This window comes from Littorina saxatilis, unplaced genomic scaffold (genome assembly GCF_037325665.1).
Source record: "Littorina saxatilis isolate snail1 unplaced genomic scaffold, US_GU_Lsax_2.0 SUPER_6_unloc_1, whole genome shotgun sequence".
Taxonomy (NCBI): Eukaryota; Metazoa; Mollusca; class Gastropoda; order Littorinimorpha; family Littorinidae; genus Littorina; species Littorina saxatilis.
This window is the reverse complement of record NW_027125698.1, coordinates 10,774-31,506: the sequence shown is the minus strand read 5'-3', so window position 1 is coordinate 31,506 and position 20,733 is coordinate 10,774. Positions and strand designations below refer to the sequence as shown.

The window sequence follows — 20,733 nt, the reverse complement described above, 5'->3', positions numbered from 1 at the left end:
CATGTCCCCATGCTAACTGTTGCAGTCAACACAAAGTAAATGGTGCAATTTAGCTTTCATACTTAATTTAGGTTGAGCAGTTTGCCTCAGCTCAATTCTCTTCTTTTGAAACTTAAATGCAAAAATGTTTATAATTGCTTCAGCTGATCAGTAGATCAAATGTGCCTTGTAACAAAAGTGGATTTGTCAAATCAAAAATCTTCCACAGTATCAAATTTCAAAGTCTGTGAATATTGCATTAAAACTAGAGAAGAATTCAGGCAGTTAAAACGTGATAGTAAAACACCCGTGTCACAAATCAGAAAAAGGAGACTGATCAAGTCGAGCCGAAAAGGCACCATTGTGAACATTAATGGAAAATCATTCAAGTGTAAAAGAAAAAGGGTTTTAGCACTACTTATGCCAGAATTCTCTTGTCTTTTACAATCCAATGGATACCAGCAATTCGAAAGAACTTCAAACAATTTGACATCAAAACAAAAAAAGTAAAAACTTAATACACGTGTATAACAAATGGAATCCTGCTACCAACGCCTACACCTAGTATACATGTTTAGTGAAGTAAACTACTGCCAAAATGTGAACCACTTTACATGAAACTCCGGTGAAAAGAACACGGATAATAGCTGAACATTAATCAACAGATTTTGCCATAGTTGAATCAAACTTCTGTGCTTGCAAATCTTGAAAAAAAGGTAATTTGAAATACGAAATTAAAAAAATGAAAATCATCTGCAATCTTATGTGTGTGGTACTATGTCATCTATATGTGAACAGCTCAGATCATGGGTCAATAAAGTGTTACACAGATGGTCAAAATTAAAGTACAAGATATTGCACTGGAAGTGGAACTACACTGTTGCTTAGTGTCTGTATGAAGCTACAAGGTGAAAATAGAAAAAGAAAAACACGATTCTTGACTTTGATGGGCTTTTTCTGCTCGTAAGCACACATTCTTCTACGCATGCCCCATTATTGAGTTTAAAACACCAATTAAATTTGTTTTGAATAAAACTCACAATTTTACAATAAGAATTTAGAGACCTGAATCAATTAGGTATATCCTACTTAGTTTGACTTTTGCAAAACTAAGTAATTACACATTTAATTGAATCAGTCAGACAGACGGAGACATAGAGAGACAGACAGAGGGCAAACAGAAATCTGAGAAAGAAACCCCTTTAAAAATGTTACCATGTTTGAAATGAAACATCGCAAGGTGAAGCCATAATTCATCACCTTTCAGTATGACGTCATGAGCGTGTTCCACACTTGAAATGACGTGTTTTTATCATGTTGTCAGCTGCACGGAGCTTGGAAGTATAATTTCCATTCAACGATCCGAGTTTGTTAAGTTTTAGCCTATTTTCAACGTCAAACACCATGAAACTATATATATTTGGAATCAGAAAATGGTAAGGAATAGATAGAAGTTGTTTTTAAGTGTCTTTTTTCATAAATAAAGATAGTGGTTATTTATCGGTTTTCTTCATTTTTAAGCATAATTATCAATACAAAACAACAAAACTATATAGTTTTAGATACAGGACGCAATAGGGAATACACCAATATACATTTTTTGTTTCAAATATTAGTTTTTAAAAATTTGAAAAAATGACATATTTCGAACAAACATTTCAATAACAAAACTTTAAGTGACCAAACTGAAATGCAATCCCATAATCTGGCCTAGATCTGAGATTGTGTGATAAGAAATTCGATCAAATTGATGAAAAACTGTAACTGTGAAAGTGCTGCCTCGACCTTTTGGCAAACGGTAAAATATGACGTCATCAAACTGTCCTATCAATAAACGGAAAAACCTTCTATGAGAAAATCCAGTCAAAAATATCCATATCAAATTTCATAAAGATCCACTCCGTAGTTTTTGAGATATGATCTGCAGTGTGAAAAAAGGCCCATAACGCCCAAAACGCAAACTCATTTGTCATGATTTGGTCGTGTTCTGCTGATACTATAATGTTTTTCTTTCCTAAAACACACTATAATAGTAGCCTTTCCCAATGTCTATGCTAAAACTGACTTGTCTGTGTTGTCAATGATTTTGCTACAGTGTGAGAACACAATCTCACGCCCATAACGCTGTGACACGAAAACTCATTTGGTCGTGTTCTGCCGATACTGTAATGTTTTTCTTTCTTAAAACACACTATAATAGTAGCCCTTCCCAAATGCAATGCTAAAAATGACGGGTCTGTGTTGTCAATGATTTTCTGCGAGAATGCGATCTATCTGTTAGTCGCAAAGACCGTGTGACACGAAAGTTATGAGCGGAAGACAAATCTGCTGAGTGCAATTACGTTTCAGAAGATAGTTGGTTAAAACAGTTTATCACTCAGACACGCAAAGGAACACTATAACTTTATTATTCAGGCCATATTTGCTTTCCTTTGTCATGTATGAAAGTACTGGCCTTGGTTGAAGAAAGTGACCTGTCGCTGTGCAACAAATTTGTCGCCATTTTCCGCCGTGTTTTGTAAATAAAACGTGTTTACTACCCACACATACAAAACGATGCTGTTGGTTCTTTTTATTTTCTTATTGTTTGATTCATGCTTAGCAGTTTAGTATGCTTTGTTTTCTTCTCAATTCAATGGATGGCTATAAAATAAGCATTTAAATGTGAAGGTGTTAAAATTACCCATGATCTGAGCTGTTCACATATGCAACACTATGCCGAGATTTCCAGAAGCTGGTTAGCAGGATTCAACGAACATACTGTAATCAACTTGGTCCTCAAGTGTGCACCGCTTTGATGTGGCGCCATGAAAGCCTGATTGGGTTATTTACCAAACTCAAATAAATAGACATAGGAATGAAACCTATTTCTGTACAGTATAATAATACAATGTCAATCATCGTACCTTTTTGCATGACCACCTGTCTGCTGCAGCCACACGCAACTGACACCCGTGTTCATTCTCCACACAAATCGGATACACGCGCACATCCAAGTCCCACACTGCCTCTTGTACGCCATTTGTATCACACAACATCCAGTTGATAGGAGACCAACAGATTATATCAACTTACAATAATATTCGTATTTCTTATCACAATCATGTACACAACACAACACACGTTTGTTCGACATTACACACTTTCTCACAAGTGCACAATTTGTGCTTGAAATCAACACACACACACATTCAAAACAACACAACTAACCTGCGACTTTTGACACCTGAATTATCAACACAGAACAGGCTGCTTTTTTCGCTCAACGTACTAACACACACTACCACACACAGCGCCTATTCTGAACGCTCAATGTTATCAAAATAAAAAATATTTAATTTTCTCGATGCTGCTGCACACAGATTTGTCACAGTTTTTGTCAGATAATGCACTTTCTTCTTTTGTGAACGCATTGAACACAGGATCAGTGGTGAAGTTCAAAGAACATAACACAAAGGTCAAATGTCTACATCACTTTTGTAGCACACGTCATGAATGACATCAAACAGTCGGCAAGTCCAACACGTAGAACACTGTAAGCTTGCTGGTTGGTCGAACAAAAGTCAGGTAACAGTGTGCATGCGTTCAGCGGAGCACAGGTCCATGATCCCAAACTTTGTAATCACAGGCTGGTACCGAACTAACCGCATGAAGAACAGGCACAGGTTACTGTCAACGCCTGTAACATATTCAAACTTCTCCTCGTAACTCCATCTCGGTACCATCTCCTCATCAAGTCCATAAAAAAGATAAATTAAAACGTCTACAGTAAACGAGAATATGGGTGGGAAACAGGGTAGTAAATAATTCAAGGTCTCCAGTCAAAGCTGCTTTTTGAAATTGAACAGAAGGTTGGAAATAATGAACATAAAGTCAGTCCTTGAGACTCCATCACTCGGCAGACAGTCGGTTGAAGATGGGCAGTCGCATGGCCCGTCCAACATCCAGGGGAGAGTTGACCAAGTGGACGCTGTTGTCCACGGGACTGTGGGCAGGAGACTCCAGGCTCCCCGTACTCCCCATGCTGTCGTCTGACTGGGAGGAGACGGGAGAGGAGGAGGGAGGGGGGAAAGCCACTCCAGCGGCGGGCCACACCTTTTCCACACCGGTCACAGACTCGGGTTCGAGCCCCTGCTGCCTGTTGGTGACGCTCAGGTTGGCGGTGACGTTGAGATTGGTGTTGAATGTGTTGTTGACGTTGTTGCGCTGGTTCTGGGAAATGTTCAGCATGGTAAAATGCAGGGCTGCCATGTCCACCACGTTGTTGTAGAACTGCGCCGTCTGCACTTGCAGGGGCTTCAGGATCGAACCCACACCCACCGCGTCCGAGGCGGGAAAGTTGAAGACGGGGCTGGAGCGTGGAGACCCAGAGTCCACGGAGGAGGGGACGGCGTCCACAGAGGAGGGGGAGAAGGTGCCGATGGACGGGAACAGGTCCTCTGTCAGGCTGGGGGAGAGATTGCCTGGGGAGGAGGACGAGGTCGACACAGACTCGAAGCTGGAACCGATTGAGTTCAGTCCACACAGATTGTTAGGACGCTGAGATATTCCCGATGTGGAAGGATTTGAAACCCGCTGCTGCTGCTGCTGTTGTTGCTGGAGGATGTTGCAGTTGCTGGAGTTCTTTCGGCACTGCACCCGTTCGTTGCGCTCCTCTTCGTTGTGGATGAAATGGCAGCGGGGGCCGTAGGGGCAGAAGCCGATGGTGTGGTACGTCCGGCATCGCTCCGTCTTGTACTTAGGGTGGCGAGACAGGTTCCTCAGCTCGTGATAGCCGTGGGCGAACTGACACTTCTCGCCGTACTTGCAGTGACCGCTCTCCTCGAAAGGCCGACACAACTCTGTCTTGTAGCGAGCAGAGTTTACTCCACGACCACCATTTCCGTTGATGCGGTCCTCGCTGTCGCTCAAGCTTCGGTCCAGCTTGCGGTGAGCAGAGTCCCGGGTGTCCTTACTACACGGCGCCGTGGGGGGTGGGGTGGCCAGAGCGCGATTGTCCAGCGTGACGGGCCGTGTTCCCGTGGCCGAGGGGCCGGACAGGTTGCGGTGTCGGGGCTGAGACGTCGTTGCCGCGGCTGAGGTGATGGCGAAATAGTGTCGCCTGTCGTACTGCTGTTGCTGTTGCATGCGGCAGGCGCTGCTGCTGCTGTTTCGGCGATTCTGGAGACACAACACAAAGATATGTCTGTTAGAACTTTGCCTTTTCAAGTTGAACTACCCACAACCGCACACTTGCTCAATCAAACAGGCTAACCGTGAAAAAAAAGAAAAAAGTTTTACTTAAATGTTCTGTTTGAAAATTTCCGTTTGAAAGTACAGTAACACTCCTCTGAACAAACGAACAAGATAACAATCACGCCATCTCAACATTACGAACCAAAACACAAACTGCTACACTATATTGAATGTATCACCACTATCAACTAAAAGCAACAAATCGCCACTTGCAACAATGTTCAACGTTTCCGTCGCGTGGTAAGTCGCGGACAACTTGCTACGTCAGACCAGACAGCTCTTCAGACAGTTCAGTTACGGCTCGAAAGTTCAGTTACGGCTCGAATAGAACACTCCATACAAAACTAACAATTTTACTATCAGAAAACCCCACACATGAAAAACACGAACAAGCTGAAACGCACGTGTTCGTACTCGAAAAGACGACAGGTGCATTCCGACTTTTCAAGGCTAAACCAGATCGATAAAAACGCGAGCCAGACATGTGCCAATTTGTAGCACGACATACGTTGAAGATTACAAATTTCAGAACAACAATAACAAAAGCACATGAAGAAAGAACGATGAACGTAAAGCTCAGACTTCCTAGTACTTTTGGGGGGAATACTCGGGTTTTTTTTAAGTCAGAATCAGTGAAAAAAAACCAGCAGCGAACGAAGTCATGGAGAGTTGTAGCAGACAGCAATAGGTACGACACAAGAACACAAACTTCTCCAAAATGCAAAACTTACTTGATAAAAAGATTCTCCTACATCCACTTGTGACGGCATGACTGCTGTAGACATAGTGTAAGTTCCACTTCCAAACAACCACAAGAAGGCACAATTTTCACAGAAGTTTCGTTCGTATGTCCGCTCTTTTCGTGTTGTTTCCAATGCTCTGCCGCCGCAAAGCTACCAACACAGCTATAAAGCAGAGAGGGGCGGGGCGTCGGTGCTGTCAATCTTCCGAGCAGGGCAAGTGTTGACCTTCTTTTTCATTGGCTGCAAATGGCATCATCTATCTTCCGATTGGACGAGGCTACTGAGAACAAACCGAAGCTCGTGCGAAGGAGCGGTGAATATCGCGTGCTGGAATCTGGGTACGGTGAGGTTGTTTACGAAATGTTGGCACTAAAGACACGGCTACCATTGGTTGTATGCAGAAGAATTGTTCCCCCCACCCTTCACCATGACGTCGCTGATGCGTTTCCAAAGAGCACGCGCGGATTGCGGTTTGTACCTGAGCTGTGATGCTTCAATGATTCGTCCCCCGAAGCGGCGAGCGAGGGAGGGAGGGAAGTGTTGGTAGCGGCTCCTTGCTTCCCCACGTGCTGTTTTCGCGCCGTCTCTGAGTCACCATGACCTCTGATTGACTCCTCTCTCCCTCTCTCTCTCCCTCTCTCTCTCTAACACAGAAAACGGATCAACAACAAAACAATTCGTTCGCAACATTGGTTACTTCCGCTGCCGCATCACAATCTGAATCAACACAACTCTGTTCCCAAGTCAAGGCCAAACAAGAATACTCCGGTTCGAAGCTTTCATTCAATCTTTGCATGCCTCCCTTACGCTGAGCTTTTTACAAATCTGAACCCGAAATCTGGTTCCAGTTCGCTAAGGGACTGGACACATAGTAGCCGTTTTTATTTTATTATTATTATTATTATTATTATTATTATTATTATTATTATTTCGTATGCTTGTCTCATTTCTTAAAAACTGAAGTCCAAGATTTCGAGATTGAAAATAAAGGGGGGGGGGGGGGGGGGGAGGAGGTATACGTCAGTAGAGATGGTATAAGGGGGTTGGGAGGGAGGGGTGTGTGTGCTGTGGTCAAGAAGTACACTGTCAAATCGAGACTTTTTCTAAAGGAATGTGTGCTACTCATTTTACGAGCAGGCAAAAGAAGTGTTGCTGCTATATTTAGTATAACGTGATCGTAGAATTCACCTGTGACACCTGCCCTTCCCCACTAATCTGTCCAGTGTAAGTAAAACGAAGGTAGACGTACGAAATGGCCAGGTAAGAAGAACGTGGTGACACCTTTGTAAGATGGTGAAGATGCTTTCACGGTTCGTTGACCCGTCACGGTCGCCGCGCACGGGGGTTGACAATAAACTTAAGCGTGACGTCACGGGCCCGCTGAGACAGCAACGTTGACACGTAGCTGTGGGCCAGGACTTGGGTTCGAACCCGAACATTTCTTGATCGCAGTCTAAGCACAGCGACGGGAAAGCGGAGAGAGAATAAAAGTACAATTGTCAAAAGTGTTGCAATAAATACGGACTCATTCACTCTGCAAGACGAGAAATAACCCCCGAAATACATGTAATGCTGCCAGTCAGTGTAAACGTTGCAAAATTGAAGGTAGAGTGTATTATAAGTATACATTGCTTTTCCTGTAGCTCTATCAATGATAATGAACTTTCGTCAAAACTCCACCACTGTTGGTAATACATGTACACATAGCCAACATCTGGTATTACTACTAATAAAGGTAGCTTATATAGCGCCGCTTCACAAATTTAACTATGCTCTTAACTACTACTGCTACTACTACTTCTACTGCTACACATATAGACATAAACATACAAAACACTACAATGCTACTACTATACTCATCTGTGCTCGTGCGCACACTCACATAAACACACACGCACACACACCTTCATTCTGTCATAGAGAGAGAACATTTCTACGTGGTACCGCTGAGCTATCGCGAATCATAGACAGCGCTTGTTCGCTTACGGTACCTTTGAGCTTCCGTGGACCCACGCTTCGCGCGCTTTTCGTCTGTCGCAGTGCACGAGGCTACCGCAGTCGTTTTGTGGTACCCCTGAGCCATCGTGGATGCAAAAAGCGGCGGGCATTTTACAGTACCGCTGCGCTCTCGAGCTCACAAATCTGTGAACTGTATGAAGTGCATGGAAAGAAACTCGATGTGTGTGTGTGTGTTTAGAGAGAAAGAGAGAGAGAGATAGATAGAGAGATGAAGTGTGTGTGTTTGGAGAGAAAGAGAGAGAGAGAGATAGATAGAGAGATGAAGTGTGTGTGCCAGAGAGAGACAGAATACGAGAGAGACAGAGAAGTTTGTTAGTATGCATGTTTGTGTGTGTGTGGCCAATGCCATAATATAAACGGAGCTTTGTAAGTATTCGCGCAGATTGTGGAGATATCTGTTTGAGTAGGAAGTCCCTCCCCCCCCCCCCCCCCATCATACACCAGGGGAGTACACACACACACACACACACACACACACACACACACACACGTACACACAGGCTGAACTCAGCTTGAATTCAACTCCTTTTCCCTATTTCTTGGGCCAGAAATGTGTCGTATGCCATTGACTCATTTATTTCTCATTATAAGTTTGTTTTGAAGACAATACTATGAGCCGTAAGCTTGTTAGTGTTTTCACTCTATGACAATTGAAATTTCATGAACATGTAAAAGAGAAATAAAATAAAAATGTAAACGAAAGGTATTGTATTTTTCCTGTGCCTCTTCGGGCCTATCTACTGACCTTTCCAATACTGTACTATCTAGCAAAACTGCACGTTCAGAGGTTTGCTTACTTATCTCTTTTCTCTCTCCTCGTCCTTGGCTCATGCACCATCTCTGCAGTACAGCGAAAAGAAGGTGCCAAAGAAAAAACCGTACCATAAAAAATCGGAGTCTGCTTCACGTCTATCCTCGTCGCTATCGGGAACCCAGAGAGCGGTTCGTTCGATAAGAGTCTTGGTGTGAGGTTTGGGTTTCTGCTTGCGTTTTGTCGGAGGTTGAGTTTGGCAGCTGTGTATATAGTACATGCTTTGTGTTTGCGTGTGTGTGTGTGTGTGTGTGTGCATGCGTGTCTGCATGTGTGTGTGTGTGTGGTTGTTTGTATGTGTGTTCGTGTGTGTCTATCTGTCTGTCAGTGCATTTGAAAGAGAAGTACTTAGAGAGAGAGGAAGAGAGAGAGAGTGTGTGTGTGTGTGTGTGTGTGTGTTGGTATGTGTGTGAGTGTGTTTCTGTCTGTCAATCTGTCTGGAAAGAGAGAGAGAGAGAGAGAGAGAGATAGATCTAGGATGAACATTGAAGAGGTTTGAGACTGCGAGCGGACAAGAAAACATTTGCACGAAAAATGCCGCAAAATAAAAGAAGACAGAAAAAGATAATAATAACACGCACACTATGCGAAGAAAAAGCTTGATGCACGTGATACCAGTGAAATGAAGGCAACAGGTTGGCAGACACACGTCGGCCTTATCGAAGTGTACATGCGGGCTATAGGTGTCGAGTCAAAGTGGCATTTTTGCTAAATGTACGGCTTGTGTAAACTGCGAAGGGAATGTACAACATTGTTTTGTTTTCCTTTTTGTTATAAGATCGATAGTGCTGTTGCATCACGTCTTTCTTAAAAGCAGAGAGAGAGAGAGAGAGAAAGATAGTTTGTGTGTGTGTGTGTGACAGAGAGAGAGAGAGAGAGTGTGTGTGTGTTTGTGTGTGGGTGTGTCTGCGAGAAAGAGTGTTTTTGTGAGTATGTGTGTGTGTGAGAGAGAGAGAGAGAGAGAGAGAGAGAGAGAGAGAGAGAGAGAGCGAGAGAGCGAGATCGTATACTGTGCTCCACCCATTGCACACCGGTTGGACCGTACATAAGGTAACGTTAAATTATGCTTGTGCAACGTATGTGGGAGTATCACTTATAACCTCAGGGTATCTCTTATCCTGTTGCGCATCTATAGACTAGAGACAGCGCTGGTTAGACTAAAACATGGATCGGGAACTTCAGTACGTACTTAGGACTACCGCGGCTGTGCTTGCAAGTTTGGATAGTTCTTTCTTTCTCATTTGATCCGAGTTTTATCTGTCTCATTAAATGCCATTTTTCTACCTACTACACATATAATTTTCCTAATTGATTCCCGAAGATAAGTTAGTTTCGCTTCCACGTTTCGGTTTTCACTAATTCAACATGGCCGGCGTCGGCAATGCATCTTTGATCATCATCTTCTTCCGAAGAGGACTGGGTTCTTGCGAACGTCTCAGAGTCCTGTGGTTGAGTCACTGTTACCGATAGTGGTTAGCTCCGGCAAACAGGGAGATTAAAAAGGTGGGGAGGTTTAAAACTATGCGGTACAGGGGAGAGTGCGTTCAAGGGCGGGCTCTCATGCCCGACTGCACTGAGGAAACTGTGTCCGAGACGGGAGCGAAGGAGGGGCCTGCTTCGGCCGATGAACAAAGAAACTGTGATCGAACAAGTATGTGGGAAAGACCCGCAAAGTGAACTTAGTTGCCAAAGCCCGAAGTGTGACGACGGACTCGGTTTCCAGCAACTGTCCACCGACTCAGCGGCAAAATATGAGTTGACACGTCCGAGGCGAGGTGAAAGGTAATAGTCTCTTCTTATTAGAATGAAGGTCATTGTTTATGACTAAAATACAGTAGAATCACATAATGCACGAAGGAATGGAACATGTACATGGAATAAGATTGTCCGTCCACTAAGACACATTCCTAAAGGTGGAACCAACATCCTGACGGCTATGCAGAGGAAGTGTTCTTTTTAAGAAATGCATTCAAATAAAACAAATAGGGAAATGCCCACTGAACAGAAACACCCAGGCTCCTGATTTTTGGTATGAATCCAAGTTGAGAGAGATCAGCTGAGCTAGGATTTTACATGGAATAAGATCATCCCTCCACTTGCATACAATGTATACAACCAGAAATGAAGATACAGTGTGCTTGATGTGGTGATCAAGTGACATTTTGCTATGAATGTGTTTAAGCAACTAGTAGCTTCTTCAGCGTTAATTCATTAAACAATCACTCTTATTCTTAGCACATAGAGCACATTGAATGAGTGTGTGCATGTGTGTGTGTGTGTTTGTTATTGCAATGTAAGACCTTATAATATAAATATACACAAATTATAACACATGCTGGGATTCTAAATATGTTCTGTTTACTTGCAGGTCTCAGTTATTACCAAGCCCTGCCTCATTCTTCCCGCAACACTGACATGGTGCTGTTGTAGAACACAAGTAAGTCCTTTGATCATTTCCAAAATACACTAGTGCAATAGCTTGTGAGTGCAACTGGTGGTAATGAGAATATTTTACCACAAAAGGCTAAAGTACAAATAACAGATTTATTATGTTGGAAAAAGAAGTAAGCCAGAGCAAGTGATTAGTGTACCAGTTAGCTAGGGTGGATGTATTATATAATTACAATTTACAGTCAGCATAGAATGTTGAGGACAGTCTAGAATTTTTCTCGCCCTGTGAATTCAACTGCAAATCAGATGGCATGAAGAAATCAATGTTATATTATGCTCTGCATTGAGTGAACCATCTCCTGTCATTCTGAGTGACACATCTAGTTTAACTGAAAAACATGCCAGTAATTAAATCCAGGCTACACCAGTGTTGCTAACAAAACTAATTCTTTAACAAACAAACAAAAACCACTCTGCACAGAGAGCATTCAAGCTGATCTATGTTGCTATTCGTCCAAGTAGAGGGATGATCTTATCCCAAGTAAAAGCCTGACAAGATCTGAGACTGTGAAGCAAAATGTTTTTACATGGTAAAGTAAGCCTTTAACGAGCAAATATGTCTATTGCACTGGGTGTTTTATTATTATTGTATCATTTTTCTTTCAGGTAGTCTCTCTTTAAACTGACTTTCTACACCATGGTGTCTCTGGCAGTGTTATATTGGCAGAAGACAGTTGGAACTGGATTCCTCATTTAGATGGTAGGCATGTTTTGGGCTTTTGTGTTGCTTTGGTGTATGTGTGTGTGTGTGTGTGTATGTGTGTGTCTGTTCTATACCAGAAATAAACACACTGTTTGGTTGCTGTGGTGAAGTGACATTTTGTGATTTTTTTTTTAAATGAGCTAGTACAGTTGTAGCTTTTACAGCATTTATTCATAACACAATCGCACTTGGCGCAGAGAGCAACCAGACCGTTCATTGTGGGTATGTGAACAAGTTAAGAGATCATGTCTTATCCCATTTTAAAGCCTGACCAGATCTTAGACGGTGAGCCAAATTGTTTTCATGAGAAGGAATGTGCCTTTCAGAGAAATCTATTAACTACAGTATTACTTTACAAAACATATTTTAAGAAATGAAATGTGTTACAAGTAACAGCCATGGGGGTGATAGCCTGTAGGTGGAATAATAATCTTCAATTGCCCAGAAATGATTGTTATCTGGTCAAGAAATGCAAAGCATTTTGATGTTTGTGACGATTAGTTACTCTTTATCACGTTTGGTCCCTGATTTTGCTGTCCTTGTCTGCGTTGGGCAGGTGTGCGTCCATGATGTCATTGCTATTGAAAACTAATCTGTACTGCAAAGTAAATGTACCCGTACATGACGTACATGGCAGTTGTCAACCGGGGGCCAGCCATGACTGGGACTGATGTATCCACAGGCACTCGACACCAGGTGGGCGGGGCCAGTGGTTGGGGTGTGATTCCCTGCCTTACACCACCACAAAGTGTAGTATCAGCAGACAAGACTGAGCAGAACTTCTGCCCCCCCCCCCCCCCCCCCTCACCAATTGACCACTCAGTGCCATGTGCCTGCAGCTGTATCATAAACACTTTGTGACAATAGTTGTTACCTCCTTAGAACAGATCTTGTGATGCTCCTCAGTCAGTCAGTGTTTGATGGATGCTAACTGGCATACTTGACATAGTGTTCATATGAAAGTTTTATGTGTTGCAGCTCATCCAGATCACAGGTACACAAAGGAGCTGGTTACAGTGATAACATAGGCACATGGAACTGCTTATGGACTACTTTAGAAAGTGAGCGGTTACAACCAAGACTCTTCCGTCAGGAAGGTCTGCGGAAGGGTGCTTGATCTGTTTCCTCGGACAGGCTTTTCAAGACTAGGTAGGTTAAACCACATGATTGGGCTTTAATTATGAATGCACTTCAAAATTCACTCTATTTCATTATCTTGTACAACCCCCCGCGGGTTAGGGGGAAGAATTTACCCGATGCTCCCCAGCATGTCGTAAGAGGCGACTAACGGATTCTGTTTCTCCTTTTACCCTTGTTAAGTGTTTCTTGTATAGAATATAGTCAATGTTTGTAAAGATTTTAGTCAAGCAGTATGTAAGAAATGTTAAGTCCTTTGTACTGGAAACTTGCATTCTCCCAGTAAGGTAATATATTGTACTGCGTTGCAAGCCCCTGGAGCAATTTTTGAGTCACTTGAGAAAAAGTGACTCTATGTAATCGGTCAGTGTTAGTCTGTCCGGCCGGCCGGCCGTCCGTAGACACCACCTTAACGTTGGACTTTTCTCGGAAACTATCAAAGCGATCGGGCTCATATTTTGTTTAGTCGTGACCTCCAATGACCTCTACACTTTAACGATGGTTTCGTTGACCTTTGACCTTTTTCAAGGTCACAGGTCAGCGTCAAAGGAAAAATTAGACATTTTATATCTTTTCTCGGAAACTATCAAAGCGATCGGGCTCATATTTTGTTTAGTCGTGACCTCCAATGACCTCTACACTTTAACGATGGTTTCGTTGACCTTTGACCTTTTTCAAGGTCACAGGTCAGCGTCAAAGGAAAAATTAGACATTTTATATCTTTGACAAAGTTCATCGGATGTGATTGAAACTTTGTAGGATTATTCTTTACATCAAAGTATTTACATCTGTAGCCTTTTACGAACGTTATCAGAAAAACAAGGGAGATAACTAGCCTTTTCTGTTCGGCAACACACAACTTAACGTTGGGCTTTTCTCGGAAACTATAAAAGTGACCGGGCTCAAATTTTATGTGAACGTGACTCATTGTGTTGTGAATAGCAATTTCTTCCTGTCCATCTGATGCCTCATATAATATTCAGAACTGCGAAAGTGACTCGATCGAGCGTTTGCTCTTCTTGTTTGATTAGTGCTTTTGTGAACAAGAAACAATTAACAAATCTTCAATAGTACTGACCAAAGAAGAAGGTTTAATTGTGTGATCATGAATTGATACATATGCTTGACCCTGAAGATGTGTTTTATTTGTTTTGTTTCAGAACAAAGTTTGGTGAAGTAGAAGCTACCGCTGTAGGCTGGTGTAAGGCTGAAGAAGAACCTCTGACAAGTCAATTTTCAAGCAACTGAGCACGAACCCAGGTACAAGACACAGAGCTCTCTTTCTATCGGTCTGTTATTCATAGAATGACACTAACAGTGACACAAGTAAATAATCTGTATCATTGTCTTGACCTCTAGAAGTTTGGTAGAGAATAAGATGACTGATAGTATTATTTTGATTATTTCATGGTCATTACAGTGGCCTCCACCCCTGCCCCTTTTAAGACACCCCAATCTAAGACTCCTTCCTATTAATGACCCTGTTTTCGCAGACTTCTTGTTCATAACATCTGTAAATTCACTCCCATTTTAAGATTTGCTCCATTTGGACTTGGACTGGGTGGCCGAGTGGTAACGCAATTGCGCTCGGAAGCGAGAGGTTGCGAGTTCGACCCTGGGTCAGGGCGTTAGCAATTTTCTCCCACCTTCCCTAACCTAGGTGGTGGGTTCAAGTGCTAGTCTTTCGGATGAGACGAAAAACCGAGGTCCCTTCATGTACACTACATTGGGGTGTGCACGTTAAAGATCTCACGATTGACAAAAGGGTCTTTCCTGGCAAAATTGTATAGGCATATATAAAAATGTCCACCAAAATACCCGTGTGACTTGGAATAATAGGCCGTGAAAAGTAGGATATGCGCTGAAATGGCTGCGATCTGCTGGCCGATGTGAATGCGTGATGTATTGTGTAAAAAAAATTCCATCTCACACGGCATAAATAAATCCCTGCGCCTTGAATATGTGCACGATATAAATTGCATAAAATAAAAAGATAAAATAAATCCCTGCTCTTAGAACTGTACCCACGGAATACGCGCGATATAAGCCTCATATTGATTGATTGATTTTAAGACCTGATTTTGCTTATTTTGGATTTCGAAAAAGAGAAAAACAAATTCCCACTCTGTACAGAATTAAGCCAGGTTCATGATTTTTGTATGGACCAAGTTGAGAGATGGCATTTGTATAGGCCTGACCAGATCTGAGATGTTGAATCTAATTGCTTACGAAGAAAGCATTGTGTCATTATAGGCACACTACTTCTCGTCACCGTCTCAGTTCTGGCCAGGCTTTAACATAGGATAAGCTCATCCCTCAACTTTGTCACATATGAACAATCGACACACTGACTCTTGCTGTTGTGAGTTGACATTTTTTGATGAATTTATTTCTGGAAAAGGCACCATGCAGTGAGTAGTGCTGTTTCAGGGGTGGGACTTTTCCGCGGATTTCCGCGGACACAACTTACGAATTCTGCTGGAGTAATCTATTTTTCCGCGTCACATTTCATTACAATATCTATGACTTGTTGACTGAATGATTTGGAGAGACGTGGAGATGAAACAGAACACTGGAGGCTTGAGAGTTAAATTGTGCTGACTGAAAACTCCTGATAACTAATAGTAATTTTGAGGGGGGGGGGAGGTTGGGGAGTGTGGAGAATGTCTTTTTTGTCAGATTGCACAGATTTTAATGTACCATTTAACCAAAATTCGGGGTAACATGCCCCCGAACCCTCTGGAAAAAAAGGGATTTCCTCTTTTTTCATCACAAGAGAGTCCCACCCCTGTGTTTACAGAATTCCTTGTTTAAAACTATCACTGTGCACAGAGGGAAAGGGGGGGGGTGTATTTGACCACCCCTGCGTTTACAGAATTCCTTGTTTAAAACTATCACTGTGCACAGAGGGAAGGGGGGGGGGTGTAGTTGACCACCCCTGTGTTTACAGAATTCCTTGTTTAAAACTATCACTGTGCACAGAGGGAAGGGGGGGTGTATTTGACCACCCCTGTGTTTACAGAATTCCTTGTTTAAAACTATCATTGTGCACAGAGGGAAGAGGGGGGGGGTGTATTTGACCACCCCTGTGTTTACAGAATTCCTTGTTTAAAACTATCACTGTGCACAGAGGGAAGGGGGGGGGGTGTATTTGACCACCCCTGTGTTTACAGAATTCCTTGTTTAAAACTATCACTGTGCACAGAGGGAAGGGGGGGGGGTGTATTTGACCACCCCTGTGTTTACAGAATTCCTTGTTTAAAACTATCACTGTGCACAGAGAGAAGGGGGGGGGGGGGGTGGATTTGACCACCCCTGTGTTTACAGCAGAATTCCTTGTTTAAAACTATTACTGTGCACAGAGGGAAGGGGGGGGGGGTGTATTTGACCACCCCTGTGTTTACAGAATTCCTTGTTTAAAACTATCACTGTGCACAGAGGGAAGGGGGGGGGGTGTATTTGACCACCCCTGTGTTTACAGAATTCCTTGTTTAAAACTATCACTGTGCACAGAGGGAAGGGGGGGGGTGTATTTGACCACCCCTGTGTTTACAGAATTCCTTGTTTAAAACTATCACTGTGCACAGAGGGAAGGGGGGGGGTGTATTTGACCACCCCTGTGTTTACAGAATTCCTTGTTTAAAACTATCACTGTGCACAGAGGGAAGGGGGGGGGGTGTATTTGACCACCCCTGTGTTTACAGAATTCCTTGTTTAAAACTATCACTGTGCACAGAGGGGGGGGGGGGGGGGGGTGTGTATGTGACCAAGTGAAGTGCATTGCTACATAATAAAATGAGCAAATCCGTCCCGTGAAGAAAACTTCTGCTTACTTAATTGTCAGATTTGCCAAGGCGTGTACATGAAATAAGATTATCATTCTAAATGCTGAATCAACATTCTGACTGTTTCCTATGAAACCAGGCTTGATTTTTGGTATGAATCCAAGTTAAGGGATAGCATGTGTAAAAGCAGAATTGTGTACAGAGGCAGCTTTGTGTTATTAAAGGCCGGCTGCTTTTCGTGAACACAGTTTGGCTCACATCTCACATCACCTGCCAGGCTTTTTAAAAAAAAAAAATTTTTTACCATGGGATAAGACTATCCCTCCATTTAAGCACATACCAGCAATAAACACAGTGGTTACTTGTGATGAACTAGTGGCAAGACAAATGATTTAAGCATCACATAACCTTCCTAAGTGAAGTCAAGTTATGTGTCTGTGCCAGTGTGTGTGTGCATGTGTGTGTGTCAGCATAGAATGTTGAGGACAGTTCGATGGTAAATAACCCTGACAATTTTAGCCTATGATTGTGCCTACATTGTGGCAGGATTGGATGTGGATCTTCAAAAGCCTAAGTTAACAAAAAAGTATGTAAAAGTACATTTTGAATAGTAGTTTTTTTTCTCAGAGGGAAGATATCACAAGATATGATCGTTCCACTGCATGTATGCCACATAACTAAAACAAAAATTAAATGTTATTTTAATCGTCTTTTGGGTAAAACAAATACACCATCAATATATTATAATAATGATCTTGCTTGTTTACAGATGGACAACAGCTACTGCCAGGACCAGGTTACGCATAAAGAAAACGGTCAACACTTGGCTGGTGCTGCAGCTTCTTTGATGTCTATTTTTTTTTTTTTTTAAAGACAGACAGCTACCAGCTCATTCAAGACCATAGCCCCATCTTACTCACGCAGAACAGACAGCCATCTTTCGCCTTTGCACAGAACACTGCTGTCTGAAGGTACACATCAAAAGGATAGGTTTTGCACCTACAGCGTGCGACTGTGGCTAGGGTAGGAAGAACAGACTCTGCAACACGTTCTGAGAGGGTGGCCTTTTCTTGCCACCCGTACCCCTGTGCAACAAGACTTGGCCAGAGAGCACACATCCAAATGTAAACACTGAACACTGAAGAGGAAGAAGAAGAAGAAGGTGCCCACACAGAAGGACATAAATCTACTTTAAGGGCACACAAGTTTACAGCAGTTTATTGAATTGTAGCAGATTATAGGGAGAAAATGAACAAGCTAAATAGGCTGTACAGTACTTCACTTGAACAATGTATAAAGTTCCCTGTATTAAGAACATTTACAGATCACAAGACATTGTGTTTTCTTTTGTTTACAATACAAATGTTTCATAATAAAAAGATGTGCACTAGGCAAGATCCTTAAAATGTAAAACTAGTAGTGTGACAATTTTGAATTGTTCAGAGATGGTTTTTCTTCAGTGGTAAATGTTTTAGCTTTTTTTTTATAAGATCCCGTTAGTGAAGCATACTATAAAACCTTGACCTTCCAAACTGTGTTAGCACCCTGGGCTGCGATCATTGTGTTGAGCTACTTAAAGGCACAGTGCAGCTTACAGCCTTCGTTTTGCGTTTTTGTTGCAGCTGAGTGCATTTACAGTTCAAAAATCCTCCTATGGTAGTAAAACAAACCCAAAACTACCCAACGACGACATCTGTGAAGCTCGACAGTTTCTTGTTCACGCGAGTGCATAAATTAACCTAGTTATTACGTGGTGTTTGGTCGGAGTTCGATTCAACTGAGTGATTCCGGCCTCCATTTTGTTTTATACAAACTCATGATGATGTCTGACATAGTTTGCTAGTGACGTGTCTTTTTGTGCATGATGTGGTGATCTACCTGATCTAAATTTAGATCCAAAAATAGGTCAAGACCAGCCGGGTCCGAGTACGAAATTGATTCGTAAAAAAATCGCAGTTCTTGACTCTTTGGGTGCAAGTCAATGAAACTTGGTAGTTCTTCTAACAGATAGCTGCCTGAGGTATGACTAAAAGCCCCAGGGGCTCCGTGCACCTGAATTTGACAAGTTCAGTACCTTCAGCAAGCGCAAGTACAGTAGAGAAGCTCTTGACACACTGAAAAAGGCCTGCTACGAGCAAAAGAAAAAAAATCAGTGATGCATGTGCTTTTGATGTAATCTTCTTTGACATTATGATGACTACAAAAACTGACTGATGTGTTTTGTTTGTGAATGATGGATATATGTGCATGATTGCGTTTCGCAGACACAGTTGTCATGTGCGTTGTAATTGGCGACGAATGCTGGATGATTACTATTTTTGTACCAGGATTACTATTTTTGGGGCTGAGCATTACTCCAAAACACTTATGGGGGTAAACAGGTCTGCAGCACAACTACAAATGTAGAAATGTCGTCTGCATTTTGTATATTTTAAAAGGTTATTTTTGTGCACAGAACATACATCTGCAGGGAGGTTTGGAGGGTGAAGTTAGGATCTGTTAGGAGGCATACAGCATCACACTCATTTTGTGTGTGTGTATTTTGTGTTGACAGATAAGACACTGTCATTCCAGCAGAAACCTGTGATGATGCACATTTTATTGAAGTGACCAGCTGAAATTGTATGTACGTTGTTATGAAATTGACAAATGATCCCTGCTTTGCAATCCTGGGTTAATGATATTGCCAAAATTAAAACGTGGAGGAAAAAGTGAGTGTAAACCTATTCTTGTGGTGGTGGTGGTGGTGGTGGTGGTGTGTGTGTGTGTCTGGTTAGTGTGTGTTTGAGTGTGTGTTAAACAAACAACACCAAACCTACATCAGACAAGCACAACAAAAACAAATTACACAAAAAAATGGCAAAAATCAGAATATCAACTGAGAAAAAAAAACGTGGCTGAATGCAATACTTATTATAACTTAAAAAGTAAAAGTGTGCGTGTGGATGTGTGCGTATGTTTGAGTGTTTTAAACAAACAACAAACCTAAATTAAAGAAGCACAACAAACAAACAAAAAACCTGGCAAAGTTCTGAACATTAACACAATGCTGCTTTCTGCTTTGAGGGGAGGAATAAAATGACTGAAGCCGGACTGCCGAGAGGAGGAAGGAGGGGGAAAAGAACACGCAGACATGAAAACACACACAACTCCATGACAGATAAACTGCTTATGTTCAAAAATCAAGAATATTTAAGCGTGCACACACACACACACACACACACACACACACACACACACACACACACACACACACACACAGACTCTCCTCGTGAAAGTAAAGGTAAACTCGAACTTGAAGGTAAGTATAAATGTTTGATATGGAAGAAACCTGTGATAAAAGTCTTTGTATAAATCATCGGTACCAACAAAATTCAGTTGCCACAACGCGTAAAAGGACATACTGTAGTTTCAAATTAGTAACAATCTAAGCCATTTTAATCAGCACTGGTGTCCGGCAAGCACTAACAGATACAACAGCACGTGTATGCATCTTGAAGTAATAAGACCTTGAAGTAGGCCTAGAGTTTACACTATGCATTATGTAATGCTTTAATTCAGCTGCCTAACTGTGGAACTTTGCAAATGTGTGAGGACCGTTTCACAAAATAGACAAAACACCCTCTCAGTTATTTACACAAATCAGTTCCAGAATGTGCGTGTTCCTTTTCCGTCTCTACAAATTAATGTTATCTGGGGGGAAAACGAATCATTGTCGCTTCCGCCCTCAGTTATAACTTTGCCTGAGCATAATAGGAAATGCAACAGGTGTAGTCTTCCGCCTGATTTTTAGTCAAGATATTTCGACACAGAATGTTTCTTTCTTTTTTCTTTGTATGTTCACAAGCTCACATACAATCATTTATGCAA

The 20,733-nt window shown here is 42.2% G+C and overlaps 1 protein-coding gene and 1 long non-coding RNA gene across 2 annotated transcripts; one reads left to right on the top strand and one right to left on the bottom strand.

Annotated features, from left to right (window-relative positions):
- Window positions 1-2,682: 2,682 nt before the first annotated feature.
- Window positions 2,683-6,112, bottom strand: LOC138954138 (protein TIS11-like). Its single transcript, XM_070326042.1, has 2 exons — window positions 5,946-6,112; window positions 2,683-5,139 (listed from the first exon to the last, which is right to left on the bottom strand). Exons 1-2 carry the CDS (start codon window positions 5,997-5,999, stop codon window positions 3,871-3,873), a joined length of 1,323 nt encoding a protein of 440 aa, XP_070182143.1. The 5' UTR covers window positions 6,000-6,112; the 3' UTR covers window positions 2,683-3,870.
- A 3,697-nt stretch (window positions 6,113-9,809) lies between these two features.
- On the top strand, window positions 9,810-19,565 carry LOC138954137 (uncharacterized). The gene is made up of 5 exons (XR_011451724.1): window positions 9,810-11,224; window positions 11,845-11,938; window positions 12,920-13,090; window positions 14,239-14,338; window positions 17,633-19,565. It is a non-coding gene; the product is annotated as an uncharacterized lncRNA (long non-coding RNA).
- The last annotated feature ends 1,168 nt before the right edge of the window (window positions 19,566-20,733 follow it).

Excerpts from the sequence above, each read along its gene's own strand:
- LOC138954138 (XM_070326042.1), bottom strand. The coding sequence starts at position 5,999 with ATGTCTACAGCAGTCATGCCGTCACAAGTGGATGTAGGAGAATCTTTT. Across the intron at positions 5,140-5,945 it reads TAGGAGAATCTTTTTATCAA|AATCGCCGAAACAGCAGCAG; the intron begins GTAAGTTTTGCA and ends TTGTGTCTCCAG.